The 15,812-nt window shown below is 35.5% G+C and overlaps 1 protein-coding gene and 3 pseudogenes across 2 annotated transcripts; 1 reads left to right on the forward strand and 3 right to left on the reverse strand.

Moving 5' to 3' along the window:
* Positions 1-3,644: 3,644 nt before the first annotated feature.
* On the reverse strand, positions 3,645-5,679 carry LOC137739599 (phenolic glucoside malonyltransferase 1-like). Of its 2 annotated transcripts, XM_088700323.1 has the most exons (3): positions 5,371-5,611; positions 4,098-5,206; positions 3,645-3,992 (listed from the first exon to the last, which is right to left on the reverse strand). In XM_088700323.1, the coding sequence occupies exons 2-3, from the start codon at positions 5,174-5,176 to the stop codon at positions 3,794-3,796; spliced, it is 1,278 nt and encodes a 425-aa protein (XP_088556449.1). In that variant the 5' UTR covers positions 5,177-5,206; positions 5,371-5,611; the 3' UTR covers positions 3,645-3,793. The 2 variants fall into 2 exon arrangements, with proteins under 2 accessions (XP_088556449.1, XP_088556448.1); XM_088700322.1 differs by having other exon boundaries at positions 3,645-5,206; positions 5,371-5,679.
* Positions 5,680-6,534: 855 nt separating this feature from the next.
* Positions 6,535-8,130, reverse strand: LOC148694055 (phenolic glucoside malonyltransferase 2-like; annotated as a pseudogene).
* LOC148694056 (BAHD acyltransferase At3g29680-like) lies at positions 8,063-8,988 on the reverse strand (annotated as a pseudogene).
* Positions 8,989-9,715: 727 nt separating this feature from the next.
* LOC137739379 (phenolic glucoside malonyltransferase 1 pseudogene) lies at positions 9,716-11,276 on the forward strand (annotated as a pseudogene).
* Positions 11,277-15,812: the final 4,536 nt, after the last annotated feature.

The following is a 15,812-nucleotide window of genomic DNA, read 5'->3' on the forward strand; positions in this document are numbered from 1 at the left end:
AGGATTTTGGTCATCAAATTGGAAATCTTTTTAATACTACGAAAATGAAAGGTTGAGATTAAATATAAAAACTCTAAACAGTATTGAAAATTAAATCTAACGGCTGAAAGGCTTTTGATATTTAAGTTAAACCTCATCAAATTTAAAATTTCAAGGATAAATTATTGAAACTCTGAAGTAGCCACAATAATGAAGTGAGAAAAAAGAAAGATGCAGCATGACTAATTTTTAAGTGCTCATAATAATTTTGAATGTTTTTAATTTTGTTGTTTGAATTGGATGTTTTGTTAACCTAATTTACTACTCCTATAAAATTTAATAAGGAAAACTAATGAAAAGGGTTTGAAAATCTTGAGTTTTAACGATAAAGACAAAATAAAGGATAAAATGAATAATGCCAATATTGATTTTTTAGTATAAAAATGTGATTTTTCGTTAATGTGAACAGTATTGAGAGCTTTTCGTTAAAGTTCCCTTTTTACTAAGCTCTTGAGTTTAGTTAAAAGAACAATATTTGGCTACTCAAATATGAGTAGGAACTCCTAATCAAAATTTCTCAAAATTGTTCGTTGTCTATTTATAGAACTTCATGTTTATAATCAGAACCGTTTATATTATAAATCATCCTATAAATATCGCCTCTACAAAAAACAATTAAAACTAATGTCGTTTAGTAATCAAACTGTTTAAAAACAAATGAACAATATTTATAGAAGCATTACGACCCGTCTATGTATTTGCTACAATAGATTTACTAAATGAACTAAGTTTTAATTTATTTTTTTACAGAGATGATTTTTACAATGTGATTCATAGTATGAACGGTTCTAATTATAAGTACAAAACTCTATGATTAAAATACTAAGAGTTTTGAGTATGAATTTCTATTTATTTTTGAGTAGCCAAGTATTGTTCTAATTAAAATAGCGGAAGACGAAATATTATCATTGTATTCTAACAAGGAAGGATGAATGTTGTAATCGTACAATATTATTTGATATTAAAGTTTACCCGAGGGCATGAAAATTTAAAAGAGTAACGTAAACACTTATATTAGGCTTATTTTTAATTATACACTACACGTATTTTATATAAAATCTTATATACCTTGTACACTCTATTTTGTTGACAAGCATGAGTACTTTGGTCGTCAGTAAGGGAATTTGGAATAATTTTGGCCGGTGGGTTTTGATCTTTTATTTTTGTGTCAAACTGCTTTTTATGGTTTTAGATGTCCAAAATGTGAAAGCAATTCGAAAAAACCAGATATCTCTTACCATGTCAGCCAAACAACGTATCTTTCAACCGAGTTGGTAAAATAGGATAAAGTGAAAACAAAAAACGAAATATTTTAAAGAAAGATTAAGCGAAATTAACTCTTCTTCAATAGTCGTGTCTCAAGTTCCAACCCCTTCCCCAAAACACCCCCTCCCCCCTAAAAAAAAAGTCCCCCTATACTAGTTTTTATTTAAAAAAATAAAACAACAGAAGTGCTAGGCCAATACTCAATGACAAAGCTACATAAGGGCGAGGGGTAGCGGTCACCCCTCCCATCGCCTGAAACACATCTAAGAGTGCTGGTTCAGCCCCTTCGTTCTCGCCGGAAATGAGAATTCTTACTTCGGTGATTTGGTTTCTACAGTAGAGTTGGGTTTATTTTATTTTTTATTTTATTTTTACATATTTTGAAACCCCAATAACACCCTTCATCCATCACCTTGCCGCACTCAAATCTCACCCCAAAATAAGAAACCAGACGTGTACTTCTAGGAACGACACCCAAACAACCCAGATCATCCGTACACCCATCCATGCCAACCCAACGACTTTCACTTTTGGATTTTCACCGTGGAATCTGACCGTCTGCGCTCCTACGCGATGTAGTGGACTAGGATCGAGGCTGCTTTCGTCGACAAGTCCACTCGCCGTTGAACCAGGACTTGCCAAGCTATATGACGGTGGCTATGGGGATAAAGGGGCTGAGGAAAAAAGGGTTGAGATAAAATGGGAGAAGTGGTTTTGGAAATAACGATAATAACGATCTTATAAAAAGTTTTGGAAATAATGTTCTCATAAAAAGCTTTGTTTATGGATTTATTTAATTAAATAAACTTAATTTTCAATAATTATAGCATAAAAATAATTTATTTAAAAAAGTACAATTTAGTAATCAAGCTAGTTTTAATTCTGAACTAGTTAACAATATATATGGAACTAATATCATTTGTATTCCGATTCCAGTTAGTTTAGTAAACAATTTTAACATGAATCTAATTCTGTTTCATCCTCAATCCAATTCCTCCTTAATCTGATTCCTCCTCAATTCAATTCGCTTCAATCTGATTACGAATTAATAAACGAGGCCTTAAAATGATTGATTGCTAGAATAGTAGATCTGTTGCTGTTTGGTTAGAGAGTTAAGAATGACAACTGTCGTAATTTTATTGGGCCACAAAGTCTAGTGAGTAAAATTGGTACTAAATGGTGAGTACTCAAGTATTGTCTTTTTTTTTTTTTTTTTTTTTCCTTTTAAGATTCCTACCGTATTTATTTTAAACTTTGATATTATCTATAAATATTGTATTACTTTTTAAAAATAATGTAAATATTGTTTAATGCTTATTTTACAATTAAAGAATTTCATTTGAATCCATCTAGGCTTGTGCCTAGATCTCACCTAGGTGCTTAGCTACTAAGCTTTAGTCCACTGCTTGATTAGCGCATTTTTTTAAGAATCTAATCCTAGCAAATTTAAGCTTATTACATTCACTTAGATATTACCGCTTATAACCGTTTTGGTGGAGAAACTATTTTCTGCTATGAATATTGACTCAAAACTTTGCACTTGTCAATATAAAAGCAACCGCTTCGATTGAACCTTGCACTCTTTTGAATTCGGCCCTTCCCTCAATAAATCCTAACTTCACCACTACCAATATTCACTAAAAACAATTAACGAAAATAATATGTTCTTGTTCATAAATTCTTCAACTTCAACCACTTAAATTTTTTATTTCCATAGCCGCTCATATAGTGCTCTAGTCTCGACTCTTGATCCAATAGCTTAAAGATTTCATGGCCAACATCCACCTCCTCATCGTCATTGTGCTCCTCATGATATAGTTCACCGACAATACAGTATTATTGGAATTCATCTCATTCCCTCCGTTGATTAGTCTCGGCTGGCTCCCACTACCTCCATATGTTTGGTCATGTGTAGAGGACATTTTGTTGACAAAAGATCTTCCCAAAACAACATAGGATGAGTCCTGGGACTTGGTCACCATGTTTCAATAGGTCAATGTGATGTTATGATAATCTACATAAATTTTATTGTGAGTAGCATATTTTAAATTATTTCCAATTTAATAACTTCAGTCTAAACATTTATAAGTTCAACATATTACAAATTTGATGCGGAATTCACTTTATTTGATTGAATGTGTAGAGTATTGTGTGAAATACAATTCAATAATGGTGTTAAAGGGCAATCCCATGCCAACAAAACTCCCCGCTTTGCGAGGGTCAGAGGAAGGGGAACGTCTATCATGCAGCCTTACCTTTACTTTACAAAAAGATTGTTTCCACGACTTGAACTGTGACATTTCGGTCACAAAGTAAATGAAAAATATGATGAACATGAGTTGCACTCAAATCTCGCATATAAGTTCATTCCATGAAAATTTATACAGAATCCAAATCAAATGGATAAAGAAGCATCATAAACACAACCGACCATCTTCATCAAATCAAATTATTAAGAGCAAAATACATAGAGGGAAACAAAAAAAAATCAAAGTTGTTCAAGTCCTTCAGCAAATAGAGAAGCAAAAGCCTCCATAGAATGTTTTTTCAAAGCCAAACCAATCTCAACACCTCCTCCACCGTTCTTGCTATCTGAAAGAGAGATCGCTCCAGTCCTATCTATCGAAACGAATTCAATTGTCCTTGGTCTTCCCCATCCAAAATCAGCTGCATCATATAGCTCAAACCTATGTGAACCAGCAACAGAAAATATTCCATCAGTACTAGTCTCTGCATCGAACATGACTGGTATCCAAGTCTCCATCCCGTTCAAAACACCGTCAGTGTCCAACCTTTTTATAGCTGTACTAACCGCAGTTAAGACCACGAACAACCCATCTTCTCCCATCAGGTCGTCCGTTTCTGCAATTACACCATGGGGTGCAATGCAATTCCCAAAATATGTTGCCGGTAAAGGAGGGTCTAAGCGAGACCTGCAGTCCACGTTAAAGGCGAGAAGTACTTTCTTTGCTTTGATCTCCTTGGCCTTCACTAAGCAAACCCATGTATAGGCACACGTTAGCGAAAATGTTGACAAATGAAGCTGTACTGAATTACCAGCTTGTTGCTTCTCCTTTGCCATCATAGACATCGCTGATTGTCTTAGGGATTCTATTTTGGCACGTGTGATTTCGAAGCTACCTCGAATCAAGCTTCCTGCACCTGTAAGCCCTAAAGACATTAAGGTTCTACTGTTGGAGCCGCTGTATCTTAACCAGTCCTTCGAGAGGATTGCTTGGAGCCCTGCCGGGTCTTTGATGGCCATTCTGTCATAACTTGGCAACAACGGCGAAGACAGTCCTTGTCCTCCATGTTTGCATATATGAGCCCATGATTTGATAAACATGGTTGAAGTCTTGCCGTCAAGGACAGCATGGTGCACGGCTGATCCAATGGAAAAACCACCGGTGGGAAAGGCGGTGATTTGCAATGCTAGCACTTCAGCTTGGTCATGAGACACCGCCAAGTGGGGTATAAGAGGATGGTATTCTTTGGCCTCAACGCTAAAGCTGTTGCTTGAAACTAGATGGTAAAAATCAGCATTAGACTCAGCTATTGTGAGCGAAACGGCGTTGCCCTTGACATAATTGATAATGGGAGGGGAGTCTTGAGGCCAGGTGAGATTTCCCGCTAGAGGTACAAAGTGTTGGAGGGTGACGGAGAGCGAGGTTTTGAGCTTCGGAAGTATGGAATCAAAGAAGAGTGATGTGTTGAATGAAGGTATTTCGAAGAAGAAAACGCGTTGAATTGGTGGAAACCTTAGCCACAAGATATCGAAGAAGGTTAGAGGAAGAGACTGATCATCCGGTGAGCTTGGATTTGGAGCTACCTTGCAAACCTCAACGACTTTGATTGAGCTTGGTTCTGCCATTGGAGATATGGAAGAAACTTTTGTGCAGAGCTAAGAGAGGAAACAAAAATAAATAACACAATTCCGTTAGCATTCAATCGGGAAAAAGTTAGCATTCAATCTGTGAAATTTTAGTTCCTATGATTCCTTGTGTAATTATATTTCTAGGTACTGGAAATGGAAAACTGAATTAAAAATGGAATTAAAGGTATTACCTTGAAAACGTGGATTTTAAAGGTTTGGGGATGAACAGAGAGTAGGGATTTTCCCACCAACCAAACAGAAAACTGGAAAAGAAAGTTTGAACACGAAAGCCAACTCGATCGACCTCGTCCGCCTCGGCTGGGTACGGTCCTCCCTTACCCGTTCCCTTCAACCCTGGCAGAAAATCCTCCCATCTCTCCGCAGCGGCTGTCCCGCAATCCCTGCGCCCATTCGGTCCCAAACCCTAGTGACAGAAGTGCCCTCAGAAATGTAAGTAATGGCAGAAGCACAGCCCGCACACTGGCAGAAATGTAAATAATGCAAAACAGTAAGTATCTCGAAACCTGTTTAGAGACAAAATTACCCTCCTAACTTTTAATAACTACCTTCCAACCCAACTCCAAATCCCATGGCTTTGTTGTAAATAAACAAAACCGAGGGGCAAACATGCTTAGAATAGAAGATAATATAACGTGGTGCCACTTTTATACCACGTAGAGATATTTTTTAGTGTGATTTGTACACATGATAGTATATCACGTGTCACCATATAAATGGTGAAATATGTATGCTAAAATGTTAATAACTTAAAAAATAAAAATTTTTACAATTTCTATTAAAATAAGTGATATACCACTTGTATTTCCGTCACAAAGAAATTTTTTTACCATCCATGGGGAAACGAAACAAACATAAAAAAATAAAAAATAAAAAATAAAAAACCATCAGCGCAAGATTAACTTGCATTTTTCCTCATCATCATTTAGTATGATGTATGATCATCATCATATTTATCACCGTTAGATCAGTTTGAATTTCGAAATTCGTGTAGTGGATAATTACAAATTTTAAAATTCAAATTTATCTAATAATGATAAATAGGAAGGTGATATACCGTACTAAATAATGGTGAGAAAAAATATACTCGAAACATAAGGATAACACTTTTTCAGTCGACCAGTACATATGAAATGAGGCTTCAATCTTCAAAGGGTTTCAAGACCTTTAGCAAATAGAGAAGCAAAAGCCTCCATGGTCCATATGATGTTTTTCCATAACCAACGCAATGCCAACAGCGCCACCACCATTTTTGCCATCTGAAAAAGTGATTGCTCCAGTTCTGTTTTTCCGAACCACTTCGGTACTCCTCGAAATGACTTTGGTATCGCTGGAGATTATATATAGCGGGCTGCAACCATCAAGCTTCGATTGTTTTGTCGTCAGTTCATGTTTAGGAACTCGTTCAAGTAGATTGCTTCGAGTTGGAGACCGATCGGGTGTTGGATTAGGCTTCTGTCGTAAGATGGTTTGAGCTGATCCGGTAACGAAATACCATCAGATTGATGGACATGTTTGTATATGTGAGCCCATGATTTTAGAAACAAGAAGAGAGTCTTGACGTCAAGAGCTGCATGGTGCATCGATATTCCAATGGAAAAGCCGCCGCTGTTGGAAAAAAAAAAAAAGGTCATTTGAAACGCCATCACGGCGGCTTTTTCATAATACCGCCAGTTGGCCGGGTACAAAAGGATGGTATTCTTTGGGTTCGATTTTAAAGTCATTGCTTGAGAGGCAGCAAAAAATGGCATCAGATTCCGCTACTGAGAGCGAAAGGGTGTCGCCTTTGACATGATTGAGGGTGGGTTGGGAGAGTTTTCGGGCCAAGTGATGTTTCCGGCAAGAGGTAGAAAATGTTGGAGGGTGATAGCTAGAGAGCGAGGTTTTGACTTTTGAGTTTTGGAATAATTGTTGAATGAAAAAAAAATTAAAGTGCCTGCAGGTGAAGAGCATGGCAATATTTCATAGAAGAAAAGGAGGTGGAAGGGTGGAAACCTTATGCATTGGTGGTCGGAGTAGGTTAGCGCAAGAGACAACTCGTGAGGCGGCTGTGCGCGATTGATTTTGAATACTGCTGAAAAGGTACCATTTTTGTAGAGTTCTACGTAAATTTCTCCCCTTGAGATGAGCCAGGTAGTGGTTGTGTAGCTACCCTGCAAACTTCAACGACTTTCACTGAGTTATTTGTTGAGATATAAGCTTGGTTGCAGATCAATCCCAGCTTAATCCTTCAGTTATTCTTCATTTGTTTTAGTTTTGAATGTATTTATTCTTAGTTGAAATCAAGGCCTAGGATTATAACGTTTTCAATGGTTAGATTTATACCAGCTGTTATAACTTAACAATTGTGTGTAGTGTAAGACTTGGTTTGGTACTGAGGTGATTCTGAAAAAAGCTGGTATAAAAAAAAGCTGGGAGCTGTTTTTGTGTTTGGTAAACATTCAGCTTCAGTTTTTTTTCACATTTTTGGGTGAAAAAAAGCCAAAAACGAGAAGCTGCAAAACCCAGCTTTGAAAAATCGGCTTTTTTTCACATCTGTTTTACATAAAAGTTTACCAAACACTATAAAAAGCACTTTTACAAAAAAGTTTACCAAACACTCTGCTGCTTTATTTCACAGTCGCTTATTCTCATAGCACAGCAGAATCAGCTTTTTTTCAAAACACATCAATACCAAACCAGCCATAAGTGTGCACGTGACCTCCGACTTAAGGGCACATCCATAGAAGGCACACATAATAATATTATTATTTTTTTAAAGAAATAATATTATATACATTAAGAATAAGAGAAAGTGGGCAAAGCCTAATAATTTAGAGAATGATTAGGCGATATTAGTTTTTCGTCAATAGTCGTGTCCCAAGTACCAACCATTTCTAAAAGGAGAAATGAAGCTGTACTGAATGACCAGCTTGTTGCTTCTCCTTTGCCATCATAGACATCACTGATTGTCTTAGGGATTCTATTTTGGCACGTGTGATTTCGAAGCTACCTCAAATTAAGCTTCCTTCACCTGTAAGCCCTAAAGACATTAAGGTTCTATTGTTGGAGCCGCTGTATCTTAACCAGTCCTTCGAGAGGATTGCTTGGAGCCCTGCCGGGTCTTTGATGGTCATTCTGTCATAACTTGGCAACAACGGCGAAGATAGTCCTTGTCCTCCATGTTTGCATATATGAGCCCATGATTTGATAAACATGGTTGAAGTCTTGCCGTCAAGGACAACATGGTGCACAGCAGATCCAATGGAAAAACCACCGGTGGGAAAGGCGGTGATTTGCAATGCTAGCACTTCAGCTTGGTCATGAGACACCGCCAAGTGGGGTATAACCGTATAAGAGGATGGTATTCTTTGGCCTCAACGCTAAAGCTGTTGCTTGAAACTAGATGGTAAAAATCAGCATTAGACTCAGCTATTGTGAGCGAAACCGCGTTGCCCTTGACATAATTGATAATGAGAGGGGAGTCTTGAGGCCAGGTGAGATTTCCTGCTAGAGGTACGAAGTGTTGGAGGGTGACAGAGAGCGAGGTTTTGAGCTTCGGAAGTATGGAATCAAAGAAGAGTGATGTGTTGAATGAAGGTATTTCGAAGAAGAAAACACGTTGAAATGGTGGAAACCTTAGCCACAAGATATCGAAGAAGGTTAGAAGAAGAGACTGATCATCAGGTGAGCTTGGATTTGGGGCTACCTTGCAAACCTCAACTACTTTGATTGAGCTTGGTTCTGCCATTGGAGATATGGAAGAAGCTTTTGTGCAGAGCTCAGAGAGGAAACAAAAATAAATAATACAACTTACTTAGCATTCAATTCGGAAAAAGTTGGGTAATGCAGAGACTAAATTTGTAGACAAATATTGTAAATTAAATGATATGAAAGTTGATGACTGGATTATTACCTAAACGTTGATAACGTACTCATTCTTATTAGTGACACATTATTTAGTTTGTAAATTTTATCTACAAATTTAGCCTCTAGCAATGATTCGAAAAAAATTAATTCTGACATTCTATTTTTCTCATTATAAAATACGCCGAAAGTTTTCGAATTTGAGTGCTGACGCGTCGTGATCAATTAGATTAAGCTCAAATCTTTTTAGTGTGTGTATATATATTATATAATATGTAAAAAGCATTATTCTTTTGACTTTTTGCTTCGTTTTAGAGGCTAAATCTTCATTGACAATATAATAGCTTCAGCAATTGCACTGCCAGACAACCAGGGAGAGCGACAGTACACCATAAAAACCATTAAGTGTTATAATGTATTATGTGAATTTTCCGGATGAATAGTTTATCACTATTCATCTAAAGAAAATTCAGATGAATTATTATATGAAAATTCAGATGTGGATGGTCCAGATATCTATATCTCCTAGATGCTGTTTCTCCCCAAAAAATAAAAATCTTTCCAAGATGCTAATGTTATTTAAACAACTGTGATTTAACAATTTTATTCCAAGTTAAAATATTTCCACGCCGATCATGCAGGTTCTATTTTATGTTATGTTTGAGTGAGAGATAATCATGTTGTACCGTGACCGTGAGCATATGAATCTTTATAGAAGGAGACGAAAGATTTGTTAAGTTTGGTCCCCGATTAAATTAACCTGAAAACGAGATATCAATCTACTAATTAATAATAAAATGGGGCAAAAGGATCGCAAGATTCACAACAGCTCAAGCTTCAAACTTCCATATCTCCAATTGCCAATGGCGGACATAAACTCAGTGAAAGTAGTTGAAGCTTGCAGGGTGGCTCCTCATCCAACCTCGCCGGATTCAACCGCCTCGCCGACCTCCCATCCTCTTACCTTCTTTGACATGCGTTGGTTAAGGTTCCAACCGGTCCAGCGCCTTTATTTCTACCAAATTTCTACTTCCTTTGATACCGAACTTCTCTTCTCCAAACTCAAAACCTCACTCTCTGTAACCCTGCAACACTTTCTACCTCTAGCAGGAAACCTCACTTGGCCGCAAGAATCCCCCAAACCGACCCTTAATTACGTCGAAGGCGATGCAGTTTCACTCACAATAGCCGAGACTGATGCTGATTTCTACCACCTTTCGAGCGACGATGACTTTCTTGAAGCCCAAGAATACCATCCTCTTGTCCCCCAACATCCAGTTTCTCATGAAAAAGCCGCGGTCATGGCATTGCAAGTCACCATCTTTCCATACAAGGGCTTTTCCATTGGAACAACCATGCACCATGCAGTCCTCGACGGCAAGACTTCAACCACGTTTGTAAAATCATGGGAGTAGTACATCTGTCCTCATCTGTTTCGCTACCGGATGAGCTGACACAATTTTATGACAGAAGGGTTATTCCTGACCCAGCTGGGCTCGGAACTCTCTTTGCAAACCAGTATCTAAACTTGGGTTAAAGATTTGGGAGACTAAAATGCCGCGAGGCTCGATCCGAGGCACCTTCAAATTCACACGAAAAGATATCGAATCGCTGAGGCAATTGATGAGGACTAAAGTTGGAGATAAAAAACAAGAAGATGCTCACGTGTCAACTTTCACTCTAGCATGTGCCTATACATGGGTTTGCATTGTCAAGGCGGAGGAAATAAAAGGTGAGACAACGCGTATGGTCTTTAGCGCCGACTGCAGGCCTCGCCTAGACCCTCCTGTACCCACAAATTACTTCGGGAACTGCACAGCGGGATGTGTACCAGTTGTAGAAACAAAAAGGCTTTCTGGAGAAGACGGGCTGGTTGTGGCTGCAAATGCAATCCGCGAAGCTATAAGAAAGTTGGAGAAGGGGGTTTTGGATGGAGTGGAAAATTGGGTTTCGAAGGTGGTTACTGTGACTTCTGCGAGAATGCTTACCGTTGCCGGTTCAAATCGGTTTAGGGTTTATGATACCGACTTTGGATGGGGAAGACCAAAGAAGGTTGAGATTGTTACAATTGATAGAACAACAGCTATCTCCTTTTCAGACCCCAAGAGTGATGTTGGATTGGTTTTGGAAAAACATCATATGGAGGTTTTTGCTTCTCTGTTTTATAAAGATCTCAAAACAAATATTTGTGAGGAACTTAAAGCTCAAATGATTAAGAGTATTTATCTCTAAAGGTCTTAGATTCGTTCTCCATTTCAAGTATTGCCGGTATCCAGAATCAAATAATAAAAAAACGGCTTCAAAACATTTGAAGCTTTATTCTTGAAGCTCCTCATCTATATATGCTATAGTAACAAACCTTTCATTTCCACTTTATGTTTGGGGAATAATAATTAGGAGTTATTTGGTCACTATGAAACCAGCATTGTAACTTCTCTAAAAATTTGGGTCACAATTTTTCAGTTTGGTAGTATGAAATTTTTATTTTATTTTCTATTGTCACACGATCGCATAATGAGAAATTTATTCATGTTATAATATATAGGCATGTTTAAAAATATTGAGATTACATTTATTGAGAAGAGGATCATCTCCAGTTTCACTTTGTGGGAATCTTAGAGATCCCCACAATCTAGCCATTCATCATACATCGTGTGATCAATTTTCATTAGATATTATTTGTGTTTAATTTTAAATAAAAAAATCAAATGATTTCCGATTGGAATCCAATTCTCATTTATTGACCATAAACTTACTACGTTAACCTTGTTAACACAAATTATTCTGCTCATAAAATAACATTCATATCAAATTATATCATATAAATTAGTAAGTACAACACCTAAGAAGTTTTCAAAAATTACAGCTAACTATCAGTGAAATAGTTATTATCACAACTAACTTTCTGTGGAATTTTAAAATGCCACTAGTTAGCAGCCCAACTCTATAAATGAAACATATGATGTACTTCTGATTGAATTCCGACTAAATTACTGTTCTTTTTCTTCAATGAGTGCCCATATTTGTTTTCTTGTATGGGTGGCTAAATTATTAATCTACTGACTAATGAATTACACCTGTGCCCTAAACTCGATTTTATTTATATGTAGGGTTAGTAGTCCTATCTGAATTATGATCATCATCAAATAAAGTTCTTAATTTGATTTCAAATTCCAATTCAATTGTCCAATGACCGATCCAAATAATATCACTACAAAAAAGGCCACTGCACACAAAAATATTATGTGTAGGATCCATCAATTGTAATTGTATTTTGTGGACAGCAAAGATTCTCTCTCACTTATTTGTATAAGTAAAGGTACAAAGTATGAGCAATAATTAACACGTAGAATTTTCCAAGCCCTTCTCCTCTCTGGCCGATCTCTCTCACTAAATTCACATTACAACACGTTATTAGCTCACTTCCATTGCTGTGTTAAGAAACTGAAGAATTTTAGAGAAGGATCTTCTACTACTAATAACATTCAAAGGCTTTCATCGTTTCCATCCAATCCAGATTTTTCTAAAACACGAAATCGATTTTTTAGAGGTCCTCATCTCATGAAAACATCAACCACGATGCATGTACCCAATTTTTTTTTTATTGTTTTATATGTTGCCTATTTTGTAATAGTCAGCAGATCAATAATTTAGCCACTCATTCAAGGAAAAAAATATAAATGTGGGAACCCATTCAAGAAAAAGAATGGACACATTGTCAGATATTGATCTTTAAGTTAGATTCTCACATCATATGTTTCATTTATAAAGTTGGGCTGCTAACTAGTAATATTATAAAATTTCATACATAATATATAACAGCGTTATTGGGAATTGAGAATGAACGATCTCTAGAAATAAATGCTCTTAATCATTTGAGTTACAAGTACTTAGCAAATTTGTCTTATTAAGACCTTTATTAAACAAAAAAGCAAAAATCTCCATATGATGTTTTTCCAAAACCAATCCAACATCAACAACTCCAGAATCACTCTTGGGGTCTGAAAAGGAGATAGCTCTGTTTCTATCAATGGAAACAATCTCAAACTTCTTTGGTCTTCCCCATCCAAAGTCAGTAATCAGTATCATAAACCCTAAAACGATGTGAACCGGCAATGTTTAGCATTCTCCCAGAAGTCACAGTAACCACTCTCGAAACCCAATTTTCCGCTCCATCCAAAGCCCCCTTCTCCAACTTTCTTACACGGATTGCATTTGCCGCCACAACTAGCCTATCTTCTCCAAAAAGCCCTTTTGTTTCTACAACTGGTACACATCCCGCTATGCAGTTCCCGAAGTAATTTGTGGGTCGAGGAGGGTCTAGGCGCGAGGAGAGATTTTTCAGTGTGACCGGTACACATGATGATACACTACGTGTCATTATACAAATAGTGAGATATGTGTGCTAAAAAGTTAATAACTTAAAAAATAAAAATTTTCACCATTCTTATTAAAATACATAGTGTACCACTTATGTTCCCGTTACAACTAAAAATTTCTCCTAGGCGAGGCCTCAGTCAGCGCTAAAGAACATACGCGTTGTCTCACCTTTTGTTCCCTCCACCTTGACAATGCAAACCCATGTATGCAAAGTTGACACATGAACATCTTGTAGGTTCTTCTCTCCAAGTTTAGTCCTCATCAATTGCCTTGTTCATGTGTCAACTTTTATTGTAATTACCTTGTTCTTTTGTAAGTACTTTGTGTGATTTTAATCCTCATTTTTTCAGTACTAAAAATCTTATCTAGCAATTGGTCGGTAACAAAATATCATCAGATTGACGAACATGTTTGCATTCCCGTGATTTTAGAAACAAGAAGTGATTCTTGACATCAACAGCTGCATGATACATCGATATTCCCATGGAAAAAAGCCGCCTTTGTTGCAAAAAAAAAGGGGTAATTTGAAACGGCCATCACAGCGGCTTTTTGTGAATACTGTGCCAGTAGGGTACAAAAGGCGATGGAAGGATGGTCTAAGTAGGTTAGCTGAAGATGAATAGAGATATCGACTTGCGTATCTTTATTAAAGAAATGACATAAATAAATAATAAGGATAACATATTTAAAAAAATTAATAATTTATGACAATATTTCATATATATATATATATATATATATATATTTTTTTTTTTTTCTGTTATGATAAAAAAAAAAGTAGTCAGTAGATTAATAATTTAGTCACCCATTCGAGAAAAGGAAATATGGGCATCCATTCAAGAAAAGAATGGTAATTCTATAAAGGGATACTTTGAATGCGGTCCCTAATCCTTAACATTCTTTAATTAAAAATTTAATAGTATTCAAAGTTTGATCAAGGTCCCTTCACTTTGTACACCTCATTATGTTACTATTAATATTTATATTTTAATAGTTTTGACATTAATTGTTTGATATTTTATGAGATTTATAATCCTATAAATTTAAAATCCCTCGTTATAATACTATTAGAAACGGTTACAATAAAAAAAATTCAATCATTTTGATTGAATAAATGGATAAAAACTATGTAAAAATAAGAAATAATAAATGGCAAAAGAATGTATCCATAGTGTTAAAAAATTGGTACATTTCACATATAACAAAGTGGTACATTAATAAAGAAGAATGGGTACATTGAAAATAAATTAGGGTACAAATAAAAGATTAAAAATTATGAGTACAAATAAATTGTTAAAAATATAGGCGCTAAAAGAAATTAATACATGGGTACAAAATAAAACTAAAAAGAAAATACTACAAATTACAAAAAAAATGTTGCAAATTAAAAGTGGGTACAAACTAAAAATATAAATATATAATACAAAGTTTAGGCATAAAACATAAATATACCATATGTAATTTTTCTATCATTGATTAAATATACAATGTCACGTGACGGTATACACATAGGTACAAACACAAATAAAACTTTAAAAAATATGGGCACAAAAAGAAACTAATATATGGGTACAAATTAAAAATGAAAAGAAAATTGGTACAAATTAAAAAATATTTACAAATTAAAAATAGGTACAAACTAAAAATAAAAATATATGATAAAAAATTTAGCCATAAATATAAATATACTAATTGTAACATTTTTAACACTAAAGGAATATATTTAAAAATAAAAATATTTTATTATTCAAATAATTAATGATGTTATTAATACCCAAAGACTTTGATCAAAAGTTCAAAATGAATAAGATTTTAATCAATGGAGTAAGAAAAAGAAAGATGTAAACCTAATTTTCCTTTCTATAAAAGTACATCATATGGTTCAATTATAAAGTTGGGCTCCAAACTATTGGCATTATAAAATTCCATAGAAAGTTAGTTGTGCTAATAACTATTTCAGTAAAAGTTAGATGTGAACTTGTAATTCATGAAAAATTCTTGGGTGTTGTAATTATTAATTCATATGATATAATTTGATATGATTGTTATTTTATTGACAGAATAATTTGTATTAAAGAGATTGGCGTAGCTTTAAAATGCCTATATATTATGACATAAAGAAATTCGTCTCTTATGCGGTCGTGCGACAATAAAAAAATAAAAAACTTTATACTACCAAACTGAAAAATTGTGATTCAAATTTTGATAGAAGCTACAATGTTGGTTTCATATTGACCAAATAGCTCCTAATTATTATTCCCCAAAACATAAAGTGGAAATGAAAGTTTTGTTACTAGCATATATAGATGAGGAGCTTCAACAGTAAAGCTTCAAATGTTTTGAAGCCGTTTTTTTTAATTTGGTTTTGGATATCGGCAATACTGGGTAT

The sequence above is a fragment of the Pyrus communis genome, chromosome 9, assembly GCF_041283825.1.
Source record: "Pyrus communis isolate YQ-2024b chromosome 9, ASM4128382v1, whole genome shotgun sequence".
In the NCBI taxonomy this organism is placed as follows: Eukaryota; Viridiplantae; Streptophyta; class Magnoliopsida; order Rosales; family Rosaceae; genus Pyrus; species Pyrus communis.